General features: G+C 43.6%; 1 protein-coding gene across 1 annotated transcript; it reads left to right on the forward strand.

The window, feature by feature from the left end:
- The first annotated feature begins 555 nt into the window (after positions 1-555).
- On the forward strand, positions 556-4,432 carry LOC147092261 (uncharacterized). The gene has a single exon (XM_085975639.1). The coding sequence runs from the start codon at positions 565-567 to the stop codon at positions 1,456-1,458; it is 894 nt and encodes a 297-aa protein (XP_085831765.1). The 5' UTR covers positions 556-564; the 3' UTR covers positions 1,459-4,432.
- The last annotated feature ends 9,441 nt before the right edge of the window (positions 4,433-13,873 follow it).

Genomic DNA, 13,873 nt, shown 5'->3' on the forward strand with positions numbered 1-13,873 from the left:
CCTCAATGGATTTCTAACGAAATGCATCGACATGAAACGTTAACTTTGCTTCCCTCTCCACAGAGGATGCTTGTCCTGCTGAGTATTTCCAGCATTTTCTGTTTTTATGCATGAATATAGGTATCAGTGGCGATAGCGATAGAGATTCAGTCGGAAGAGATGTATCATGGTCGGCTGATCCATTGTCGCCCGTTTCACACTGTACCCCAAGGTTAAAATTCCCCTCCATTGAGCCTTCAGTGCCTGGCTGTCGGTGGAGTTGGGGGTCGCTATCTGTTACCATTGCCGACACTGTATACGAGCGACCTCCCCAACACCCAACCCGACCCACCAACTTGACACAGTCTGACTGAAATGTGCTGGAAGGATGGCGCATTGTCAGTCCCTCGATATTGAGTGTTTAAGCATTACTTTAGTTTGAAAAATACATTGTCAATGCTCGTCTATGTTATAAGGTGCGCATGACCCTAAGTATGAACACATTAGTTCATCTCCGATGTAAGATTTATCCGCGTTCCCCATTATTGACTCCCGTTCATCTTTCTTACAGCGAACCTGTTGACAATGGTGATTCTCTCCAGAGGAAAATGCGCTCTTTCTAAGTGTATCACTTTCTACATGGTGGCCATGGCAACAGCAGATCTACTGGTCATGATCCTCAATGTAATCATGTATCACATTTTGAGTGAACGCTTCCCATATTCATTCCTGTCCTACACAGCCGTTTGTAAGTTCATGATGTACATGTCTTGTACCAACCTGGATATGTCGGTGTGGTTTACCGTCTCGTTCACATTTGACCGATTTGTAGCTATATGTTGCCAGAAGTTTAAAACAACGTATTGCACAGTGAGAACTGCGGCCGCGGTTATAACAATGGTCTCTGTCCTGGTTTATTTAGAGAACATCCCCAATTGCTTTGCCTTTGAACACAAACAAATAATCAACAATGTTCCCTGGGGTTTCCGCCCCAGTGCGGCCTTTTTTACATCGCCTGCAGGTGTAGCCTACTACCATTTACAAAATGTTTTAATTACATACCTTCCATTTGCTTTGATATTACTGTTTAATTGTTTGACAGTCAGACGTATTTTAGTGTCCAGTAGAGCCCGCAGGGGACTCCGGGGTCACAGCAGTGAGAATCAGAGCGATCCAGAGATCGAGAACCGAAGGAAATCCATCATTTTACTTTTCGTTGTATCGGGCAGCTTTGTATTGTTGTGGCTGACATCTGCCGTGAGTTCTGTAATTACGAACCTGGTGATTTTTCACCGACCCGATTATACATCTCCTGCTTACATCGCCACTGAAACCGGTTATCTGCTCATGTATTTAAGCTCCTGTACAAACACGTGTATTTATGCAGCTACACAAACTAAATTCAGGGAAGAGCTGAAGAAGGTGTTGAAATCTCCAGGGACATTGATTCTGATGTTGATTAAAAGAATGAAAAATTAACTACAGCTTCCTTTAACTAGAGTAAATTTACAGCCCGTGTTCCATTTTAGAATGGGCATCTTCCCGTTAGGACGAAAGCCGATTGTGGCTGTGAAATTGATCAGGTATCAGAAAACCTTTCTTGCTTTTTGTGGCAAGTGTTTTGTGTCTGCTGCTTTCCCTGTGTCAGCCGGGGCTCAGCTGGTAGCAGCCTCGTCAGAAGTTTGTGGCTTCAAGTCCCACTGCAGAGACTCAATAATGTACCATAATCTCGGCTGACACTCCAATGCAGTGCTGAGGGAGTGCTGCACTGTCGCAGGTGCCCTCTATCGAATGAGACGTTAAACTGTGGCTCCGTCTGCCCTCTCCGGTAGACGTAAAAGATCGTTTGCACTATTTCGAAGGGAGTAATCCCGGGTGACACAGCCAATATTTATCCGTCAATTAACATAATTAAACGCAAATTATCTGGTAATTATTAAATTGCTATTTGTGGGAGCTTGCTGTGCGCAAATTGGCTGCCGTGTTTCCTACATTCGAACAGCGGTTACCCCTCAAAATGTACTTCATTGGCTGTAAAGCGCTTTGGGGCGTCCGGTGGTCGTTACAGGAGCTATATAAATAGGAATCTTTCCTTTTCTTTCCTTTACCCCGGGTGAATATAATCATTTCCCGCTGATCAGAATATTCTAACGTCTGCTAATGTGATACTGTGTTGGTTTGTCTTTCTATTGTAGCAATGTCAATCTTTAGCCTTGTCCTGTTAAGCAGTGAATCACTGGTCTGTTTAAAGTACCGCTGGGCTTTTGGGCCAGGGCTGACCCTGCAACAATGGTCTGTTTCAGGATGACGTAGTAAGCGATTTAATTAAACGTATGTCATTGCAAACAGATTCAGCAATTTCAGGGAACTTTCATCATTTGGAAACCGTTTGGGAAGACAGTTGGTTCTGCAAAGGAAAACATCCGGGCATCCATTATCATTCTCAATTAGTAAAATAACACAGAAACAGACAGTATTACTGGTAAAGGTTTCACTTGGTACAATTGCAATTATATGGACCAAGAGTGAAACTATCGATCAGATAAATCAATTAAAATATCTGAGTGTGGCGTTTTATTTTAAATTTGATATCATCAGGTAATGCAGAATTGCGAGAATTGTTAATTACAGGGAGTGAGAAAAAGTTACATTAATGTATTTGGTTTGGTAAAGGCCTAAGATACTGAGCTCAGGACTGTGACTTGTTTGGGTCTCCACCCAACCATCATCAGGTATGGTTCTAATTTCTACCTTTTAATTGTGTGTTTAAGTACGATTGCATGTATTTTGTGATTAATAAATCTATGACACCTCAATCCAATGTTCGAGAGCATTATTGAAAAGCTTATGCTGACAATAGCCCTTGTACGTGAATTGTGAATGGGCTCCATTTACTAACTGTGATTAAGAGCCCGCTTTACCCGTCAACCTTTAACGTTCCCCTTGAACGTGACGTTCTCCAAAGCAAAAACCCTCTTGGTTGCAGGGCCCCGTGGAGCCGGGGCTCTGCCAATCCGGCTGGCATCCAACCTTTGGGGGAAGTGGTGAACAGTTGCGGGCGGTTTTGTGTAAGAGCCACATTCTCATTTACCTGGATGCGGACAACCAGTAGTACTTAAGGCCCGAGTCAGGCAGCCGGCAGAGGATTTAGTTCCATCAGTCAGCGATGTTTTGCACCCAGCTACAATCCTGAGAAGGCGGCCTGCGATCAACCACATCATCCAAACTCCACAGGCAAAATAGAAAGCAAAGGCATAAATTACCGTGTCACATTCAATGTGATGTGGTTGTGATCTCCCGTCCCCTGTTTCTAATGAAAGAGTTGTTGTATTCCCTTGTGTTTCTCTATTTCTAATTAAACAGTTACTGTGTTTCCCTGACATTCCCGTCTCCTCTATTCCTAAATAAATAGTTATTGCCTCCACTGTCCCCTACTTTTAAATAAACTGTTATTTACTGTGTTACCCCATGTCTCCTTTTTATTCTATTTCTAATTAGACAGCTAGTTTATTCCCCTGAATGTCCTTGTCCTCTATTTCTAATAGATCAGTTGCTGTCTTCCCCTGTCCCCTACTTCTAAATGAAGGGTTATTGTGACCCGCTGGTGCCTATTTCTAATATAATTTGTCATATGCTACTGACATCTATTTCTACTTAACAAATGCTGTGTTCCACTATATTCCCTTTATTCTATTTCTAATTAACAGTTCGTTGGTTCCACTTAATTTTCAAGGTCTCCATTTCTAATGTAACATTTACAGTGTTCCCCTAAATCCCCTAAATTCCCATTCACTCTATTTCTAATTATACTTTTCGTGTTCCGCTGAATTCCCCTGTCCTCTAGTTTTAATTCTAACGATTAGGAGCAAGGCTGTTCCATAGATAGACAGTTGCTCATTGAAAGAACGGTTCCAGAATTAGTTTTGAATTTACCCCCACCAATCCCAGGACATGTCCTCTGGTTTTGCCGTTCTGGACAAGGTGAAACAGCTCGTCAGGGTCCACATTACCTATTGGATAAAGAGCAGGATCTCTCATATATTCAGGTCCTGAATATTCCTTTACGTTTTTGTAATAGGATTGTTAACAGGAAAAGAGTAATTAAACTTCTGGTGCTGAGGCCAGCTACAATTCAACAGTTTCAGTGGTTTGCACGGAACTGAATTTTGCGACCCTACGGGTGCGTACAACGTGCGCACGAGCCCGAATAGGCCATACAACTTCTGGGTATACGCATACGAAGCGCATGCGCTGAAAATCGGAAATTTCGATCTGTCAAGATTCCGCATGCATCTGCAGGAGAAGTGGCACTGCTGGTGCAGACTTGCGCTAATTGTCCAATTACTGGCCAGCAGTTACGGACGCAACTGCAATGATAGAATGCAGGCTGTACGCTGGCTTTTTTCTATCTAAAGAAGCAGCAGGAAGAAGAACTGGAAGTCAGGGGGCTTGGAAAGGGACTGTTTTAGTTTTCAAAGTTAACACGGTTTTGGATATAAAGCCTGAATTAAATTTTTAACAACTTAATTTGTTAAATATTTCATTGGTTTTGAATCTTGTTCTGAGGAGTGTTGCTAATTAGAAGTGAAACTTTCGCTTTGGATAAGGTAAGCATTCTAATCAAATAGATTTATTTTTTGTAAACTTGAAAATGACTTTTTTAAAATGATTTTGTTCACATTTACTCATGCTTAAAATTATGACAGAATATATGAATGTTTTAAATGCTAACTTCTTTATGCTGTTTAAAAATGTTGTGTATGACTTTGTAAAAATGTTTTTGATGTCTTCGAAATTGGTCTCGGGAAATTATATTCATCAGGCAGGTTTGACGGGCAACTGATCCAATACCACCCGTTTTGCACCACTGCCAGAATTTCTACCCACTCACTTTATTAATATAACTTTTACAACTCTTTCAATTTTTTCCCTACATTTACGCATCTATTTAAAGAGGAAGCATGTAAGGGAGAAACATGCCTCATGAGGAATTTGCCGCGATCTTTTGTGTGATTCTGTCACATAGAATCAAAAACACCAGGAACAACGAAGAAGATTGAGGAACCATGACCGCCGCCTAATCAGGATGAACTACTACTCACACCAGAGAGTGTACAGGGAGAGGCTGTATTTTGAGATGATGTTGGAGGAGTTGTGTGTGAGGAGGCTGCGCTTTAGTAATGACGTAAGCGGCCGACTATGTGACATGTTAAAAGACGACCTTCAAAGACATCGAAGACCCACACTGCCTTGTCAGTGTCCATGAAAGTAACTACAGCACTGAACTTCTTTGCATGCTGGTCAATTCAGTCCGGCACTGGTGAAATGTCAAACACCACCCAGAGTGTTGCGTGGGCATGCATTCACCAGGTCACAGATGCTATATTCCGCAGGGCTTCAGAGTTCATAGACTTTGACTTGTCCACTCGGCAGCAAAAGGGGAGGGCCCTTGTATTTTATAGGATCGCTGGTTTCCCCAAAGTGACTGCAGCCGTCGATGGAACCCAAGTTTCAATGAAGGCACCAATTGATGTACCTGTGACATACATCAACAGGAGCGGGTTTCATTCATTAAATGCAATAATCGTCTGTGATGAGCTACTCAGGATCTTAAACATAAATACAGCTCACCGGGGAAGTGCTCATGACTCCTTCGTCCTCCATCACTCGGACTTATATAGTGCCTGCAGTGCATTGCCTCCAGGATCCACATGGATATTGGACGACAAGGATTACCCGCTAAAACTGCGGCTGATAATATCATACCGCAGGTCAAATAATGAGGCTCAGGAGAGATACAGCCAGGCACACGTGTCCACTCGGCAAGTGGTGGAGAGGACAATCGGGCTTCTAAAATCACACTTTCGGTGCCTGGACAGGACATGCGGGACATTGCAGTATTCTCCTCTGAAAGTGGCAAGGATTCTAGTGGTCTGTTGCACTTTGCACAGCTTTGCCCTGCGGGAAGGACTGACACTTAATGCTGCAGATTCGCTCCCTGTTGAAATACAGGTCATGGTGGATGTCAATGACCCTGAGGCCAGGTCTAATGTGGAAGAGCCAAGTGCTGCCGAAAGCAAAGCTGCTCGGGAACTGCTACAGCCAAAACCTTCACGAGGTGATGAGAGTGCCGCCTCCGACCTCCCCCTCCCCCTCCCCAACAAGGCAAAGAAAATGAAAACAGACACAATTTAAAGTGAAACAGTGAACGATTATTGCCGCATGAATGACTTTGATGTACTCTATTGATGTTCTTCGCCTTTAAGTACAAATTGTTTGCTAACTATTTTCTACTTTGTAAACTTTTGCAAAGATTAATTGGTTGATAAAAAATGTAAACAGTTTAACGTGACTTTTGGGTTTCTTAGTGCAATAAAGACTTTACATTCAAGATGAAAACTTGCTATTTTCTAATTTTTGAACAGTTGTAATATTTTAATTGGTTGTTAATAAAAAAAGTAGAGAAACGAATAAAGTGAATAGAGGCTATACATATGAAATGGTTAAATAAACTATGAGTCACAAATATAAATTCACGACATAACACAACGCCAGCATTTAAATAACAGCAAACATTATGGAATTGACAGATATTCCCCTCGCATCTGTGCCTGAGGGTCTAAGGAGGTGAATTGTGTAAAAGATGGCTCCTACTGGCTCCTGCGCTTTCACCTTCCCCGTGACCGGATCCTCTCAGGCTAAGTAAAGTGCCCTGGTGTACAATCTCTGGCCCTTCAGCAGTTGGCTCGTGATAGGGATACTGCTGCTGCTGCTGAAAGGCAACATATACATGGAGAGCAAAACTATCCCAAACCGGTCCATCAAACTATCCCAGCTGAGGTACAGCATAGGGTACATACAGGGTAAAACTACCCCTACAACGGCCTATCAAACACTCCCAGCTCATGTAAAGCATAGGGTATATACAGAGTAAAACTACCCCTACACCGGCCCATCAAACATACCTAGTTCAGGTTCAGCATGGGGTGCATATGGAGTAAAACAACCCCTACACCGGCCCATCTAAGACTCCCAGCTAAGGTACAGCATGGGGTAAATACAGAGTAAAATAATCCCAACACCGGCCCATCAAACACTCCCAGCGCAGGTACAGCATGGGGTAGATACAGGGTAAAGCTTCCCCTAAACCGGCCCATCCAAAAACTCCCAGCACAGGCACAGCATTGGGTACACAGAAACATAGAAGATAGGAGCAGGAGTAGGCCATTCGGCCCCTCGAGCCTGCTCCGACATTCAATGCGATCATGGCTGATCATCCAATTTCAGTACCCTGTCCCTGCCTTCTCCCCATATCCCTTGATCCTTTTAGCCTTAAGAAATATATCTAACTCCTTCTTGAATATATATATAATGAATTGGCCTCCACTGCCTTCTGTGGTAGAGAATTCCACAGGTTCAACACTCTCTGGGTGAAGAAATTCCTCCTCATCTGTGTCCTAAATGGCTTGCTCCTTATCCTTACCCCTACTCACTTTATTCGTTTCTCTACTTTTTTTAATTAACATCCAATTAAAATATTACAACGGTTTAAAAATGCGAAAATAGCAAGTTTTCAACTTGAATGTAAAGTCTTTATTACACGAAGAAAGCCAAAAGTCACATTAAACTGTTTACATTTTTTATGAACCAATTTATCTGTGCAAAAGTTTACAAAGTAGAACATAGTTAGTTTGTATTTAAAGACGAAGAATATCAATAGAGTACATCAAAGTCTTTGATGCGGCAAAAATCGTTCACTGTTTCACTTTAAATTGTGTCTGTTCCTTTTCTTTGCCGTGTTGGGGGAGGGGGAGGTCGGAGGCGACACTGTCATCATGTCGTAAAGTTGTTGACGACGAGCTGCTCCCGAGCAGCTTTGCTTTCGGTTCTGGTTCTGGACACCCCGGCCATCGGGAACATCCTTCCTGCATCTAGTCTGCCCAGTCCTGTTAGAATTTTCTAAGTTTCAATGAGATCCCCTCTCATTCTTCTAAACTCCAGCGAGTATAAGTCCAATCGACCCAATCTCTCCTCATACGTCATTCCTGCCATCCCAAGTATCAGTCTGGTGAATCTTTGCTGCACCCCCTCCATGGCAAGAACATCCTTCCTCAGATAAGGCGACCAAAACTGCACACGGTACTCAAGGTGTGGTCTCACCAAGGCCATGTTCTTGTACTCAAACCTTCTCGCTATGAAGGCCAACATACCATTTGCCTTCTTAACCGCCTGCTGCACCTGCATGCTTAACTTCAGCGACTGGTGCACAAGGACACCAGGTCTCCTTTCACTTCCCCTTCTCCCAATCTATTGCCGATCAGATAATAATCTGCCTTCCTGTTTTTGCCACCAAAGTGAATAACCTCGCATTTATGCACATTTTACTGCATCTGCCATGCTTCTGCCCAATCAGCCATCCTGTGCAAATCATACTGGATTTTCCTGGCATCCTCCTCACAGCACATACACCCACCCAGCTTTGTGTCATCTGCAAACTTGGAGATATTACATCTAGTTCACTCGTCTAGATCATTAATATATATATTGGGAATAGCTGGGGTCCAAGGACCGATCCCTGCGGTACCCCACTAGTCACTGCCTGCCACTCAGAAAAAGACCCGTTTATTCCAACTCTTTGCTTCCTTCCTGCCAACCAGTTCTTTATCCAAGTCAGTACCTTGCTCCCAATCCCATGTGCATTATATTTACATGCTAATCTCTTATGTGGGACCTTATCGAAGGCCTTCAGAAAGTCCAAATACATCACATCCACTGGTATTCCCTTCTCTTTCTACCAGTTGCATCCTCAAAAAATTCCAGTAGATTAGTCAAGCAGGATTAACTTTTGAAAATCCATGTTGACTTTGTCCGATCCTGTCGCTGTTTTACAAGTGCTCTGCTATTACATCTTTTATAATGGACTCTAGCCTTTTCCCCTCTACCGATGTCTGGTTTTAATTCCCCCTTTTCTTTCTACCACCTTTTTGAATAGTGGGGTAACATTAGCTACCCTCCAATCCATGGGAACTGTTCCAGAGTCTATCGAATTTTGGAAGATGACCAGCAATGCATCTACTATTTCTAGGGCCACTTCCTTAAGTACCCTAGGATGTAAATTATCAGGCTGATGGGATTTATCGGTCTTCAATCCCGTCAATTTCCATAACACCATTTCCCTTCAAATACTGATTCTTTCAGTTCCTCCCTCTCATTACACGCTATGTTCCATGACATCTCTGGGAGATTATTTGTGTCCTTCTTTGTGAAGACAGAACCAAAGTATGTATTTCATTGGTCAACCATTTCTTTGTTCCCCATTATAAATTCCCTTGAATCTGACTGTAACGGACCTACGCTTGACTTCACCAATCTTTTTCTCTTCACATATCTATAAAACCTTTTACATTCAGTGTTTATGTTCCCTGAAAGCTTACTCTCATACTCTATTTTCCCCCGCTTAATTAATCGCTTTGTCATCCTTTGCCGAATCCTAACCTGCTCCCAATCCTCAGGTTTACTGCTTTTTCTGGCCAATGTATATGTCTTCTCCTTGGATCTTATGCTATCCCTAATTTCCCTTGTTAGCTACGGTTGATTTACGTTTTTTGTTTTATTTTTATGCCAAACAGTGATGAACAGTTCATCCATGCGATCTTTGAATGTTTGCCATTGCCTATCCACCGTCAACACTTTGAGTAACATTCCTCAATCAATCCTACCCAACTCGTTACTCATATCATCGTAGTTTTCTTTATTTAAATTCAGGGCCCTAGTCTCTGAGTCAAATACTTCACTCACCATCTCCATGAGGAATTCTATCATATTATGATCACTCCAAACCAAGGGGCCTCGCACAAGATTGCTAATTAATCATTTCTCATTACATAATACCCAGTCTAAGATGGCTTGATCTCTAGTTGATTCCTCGACATATTGGTCCAGGAAACCATCCCGTATACACTCCATGAATTCCTCCTCCACAGTATTGTTACTAATTTGGTTAGCCCAAACTATATGTACATTAAAGTCACCCATGATAACTGCTGTGACCTTATTGCACGTGTCTCTAATTTCCCATTTAATGCCATCCCCAACATCCACATTATCGTTTGGAGGTCTGTATACCAATCACAGTAACGTTTTCTGCCCCTTGGTATGTCTCAGTTCTACCCATACAGATTCCACATCTTCAAGCTAATATCCTTCCTTTCAATTGTGTTAATACCCTCTTCAAGCAGCAATGCTAACACGCCTCCTTTTCTTTTTTGCCTCTTTCCTGAATATTGAATAACCATGGACGTTGAGTTCCCAGCCTTGGTCACCCTGGAGCCATGTTTCCGTAATCCCAATCATATCATATCCATTTAGCTCTATTTGTGCAGCAAATTCATCCACTGTATTAAGAATGTTCCTTGCATTAAGACACAAGGACTTCAGGCTTGTTTATTTTTCTCTATTACACCTTTTAGAATTATTATTTACTGTGGCTATGCTTGACTTAATCCCTTGATTTCTCTGACTGCCACCTTTCTTTTTCTCCTTCCTTTCTTCTGCTCCTATCCTTGTTTCCCATTCCTCTGTCTCCCTGCTCAAGTTCCCAACCCCTTGCCATTTTAGTTTAAACACTCCCACATACCGGGTAATAGTAACCATACACCAGTCCATCAAGTACTCAAAGCTCAGGTTCAGCATGAGGTTCATACAGTTTAAAGCTACCCCTACAACTGGCCCATCAAACACTCCCAGCTCAGTTACAGCATGGGGTACATAGAGTAAATCTACCCCTAAACCGGCCCAACAAGCATTCCCAGCTCAGGAACAGCATGGCATACATAGTACATGCAGATTAAAATTACAACTACACAGCCTTATCAAACACTAGCTACTCAGTTAAAGCATGGGGTACATACAGAGTAGAACTACCTTTACAATGGCCCATCAAACACTCCCAGCTCAGTTACATCTTGGCATACATGCAGAGTTAATCTACCCCTACACCAGTCCATCAGACACTCCCAGGTCAGGCAAACCATGGGGTACATACAGAGTAAGACTACACCAACACCGGCCCATCAAACACTCCTAGCCCAGGGACAGCATGGGCTCCATAAAGAGTAATACTACCCCTACACCGGCCCAACAACACACGTAATTCATGTACAGCTTGGGTTACATACAGAGTAAAATCATCTCTACAGCAGCCAATCAAATACTCCAAGCTCAGCTACAGCATGGGGTACATAGAGAGTATAACTGCCACTACACTGGCCGATCAAACACTCCCAGCTGTGGTGCAGCATGGGGTACATAGAGAGTAATACTACCCCTACACCGGCCCATCCAAAACTCCCCGTCAAGGTACAAAATGGGTTACATACAGAGTAAAACTACCCCTAAACAAGCCCAACAAACACTCAAATCTGAGGTTCAGCTTAGGGTACATACAGATTAAAATTCCCCTACATCAGCCCCTCAAACACTCACAGCTCAGGTACAGCATGGGGTACATACAGGATTAAACTACCCCTACACCAGCCCATCAAATACTCCCAGCTCAGCTACACCTTGGGGTACATAGAGAGTATAACTACCTCTACATCTGCCCATCAAACACTACCAGCTGTGGATCAGCATGGGGAACAGACAGAGTAAAATGAGCTCTACACCGGCCAATCAACACTCACAGCTCAGGCACAACATAGGGTAAATAAAGTAAAAAAATTACCACTACATCGGCCCATCAGTCACTGCCAGCTCATGTACAGCATAGAGTATATACAGAGTACAGCAATCCCTAACCCGCCCTTCAAAAACTGCCAGCTCAGGTACAGCATTGGGTACATACAGAGTAAAACTACCCCTACATCGGATCATCAAATGCGCTTGTTCAGGAACAGCATGGGGAACATACAGAGTACATCTACTCCTACACCGGCACATCCAATACACCCAGGTCAGGTACAGCATGGTCAGCAAACAGAGTAAATCTACCCCAACATTGGCCCATCAAACACTCCCAGCTCAGTTTCACCATGGGGATCAAACAGAGTAATACTACCCCTACATCGGCCCATCAAAAAATTCCCAGCTCAGGTTCAGCATGGGGTACATACAGTGTAAAACTACCCCTACACCAGCCCATCTGATACTCCCAGCTCAGGTACAGCATGGAGCACATACAGATTAAAACTACCCCTACACCGGCCCATCCAACACTCCCAGCTCATGTACAGCATAGGTACACGAATTGTATATCTTCCTCTGCACCGGCCCATAAACACTCCCAGCTCAGGTAACGCATGGGGTATATAGAGACTAAAACAACCCCTACACCGGCCAATCAAACGCTCCCAGTTTAGGTTCATCATGGGCTACATACAGAGAAAACCCATCTCTACACCGGCCCAACCAACATGCCCAGCTGAGTTACAGCATGGGGTACATGCAGTGTTAAAATATCCCTGCATCGGCGCTTCAAACACTGCCAGCTCAGTTACACCATGGGAAACAGAGTAATACTACCCCTACACCTGCCCATCAAAGGATTCCGAGCCCAGGTACAGCATGGGGTACATACTGAGTAAAACTATCCCTAGTCCAGCCCATCAAACATTCAAATCTGAGGTACAGCATAGGGTATATACAGATAAAAGCTTCCTCTACACCGGCTCATCAAACACTCCCAGCTCAGGTACAGCATGGGGTCCATACTGAGTAAAACTACCCCTACACTGGCCCATCAAACATTCCCATTTCAGGTTCATCATGGGTTACGTAGAGAGTAAAATCATCTCTACACCGGCGCATCAACACTCCCAGCTCAGATGCAGCATGGGGTAAATAAAGAGTAAAACTACCACTACACCAGCCCGTCAAATACTCCCAGATCAGGTACAGCATGGGGTACACACAGAGTAAAACTACCCCTACATCGGCCCATGAAACACTCTCAGCTCAGGTACAGCATGGGGTATATACAATGTATAACTACCCCTACACTGGCCTATTGAACACTCCCACATCAGGTACAACATGGGGAACATACAGTGTAAAATTACCCCTACACCGGCCCATCAAACACTCCCAGCTCAGGTACAGCATGGGGTACATACAGAGTAAAACTGCCCATGAACTGGCCCATCAAACACTCCCAGCTCATGTACAGCATGGGTGCATTCAGAGTAAGATTAACACAACGCCGTCCATCAAACACTCCCAGCTCAGGTGCAGCATGGGTTACATATGGAGAAATCTACCTCTACACCAGCCCATCAAACACTCCCAGCTCAGTTACAGTTGGCGTACATGCAGAGTAAAACTACCCCTACACCAGCCCATGAAACACTCCGAGCTCAAGTATAGCATGGGTTACATAAAGTGTAAAACTACCCCTACACCGGCTCATCAAACACTCCCAGCTCAGGTACAGCATGGGGTCCATAAAGATTAAAACTACCCCTACACTGGCCCATCAAACATTCCCATTTCAGGTTCATCATGGGTTACGTAGAGAGTAAAATCATCTCTACACCGGCGCATCAACACTCCCAGCTCAGATGCAACATGGGGTAAATAAAGAGTAAAACTACCACTACACCGGCCCGTCAAATACTCCCAGATCAGGTACAGCATGGGGTACACACAGAGTAAAACTACCCCTATATCGGCCCATGAAACACTCTCAGCTCAGGTACAGCATGGGGTATATACAATGTATAACTACCCCTACACCGGCCTATTGAACACTCCCACATCAGGTACAGCATGGGGAACATACAGTGTAAAATTACCCCTACACCGGCCCATCAAACACTCCCAGCTCAGGTACAGCATGAGGTACATTCAGAGAAAAACTACCTCTACAACAGCCCATCAAAAACACCCAGACCTGGTA

Source organism: Somniosus microcephalus, unplaced genomic scaffold (genome assembly GCF_052327205.1).
Source record: "Somniosus microcephalus isolate GS21.2 unplaced genomic scaffold, FLI_Smic_1.0 unresolved_chr2, whole genome shotgun sequence".
Lineage (NCBI taxonomy): Eukaryota > Metazoa > Chordata > Chondrichthyes > Squaliformes > Somniosidae > Somniosus > Somniosus microcephalus.

Coding starts and splice junctions, on each gene's coding strand:
- LOC147092261 (XM_085975639.1), top strand. CDS start 565: ATGGTGATTCTCTCCAGAGGAAAATGCGCTCTTTCTAAGTGTATCACT.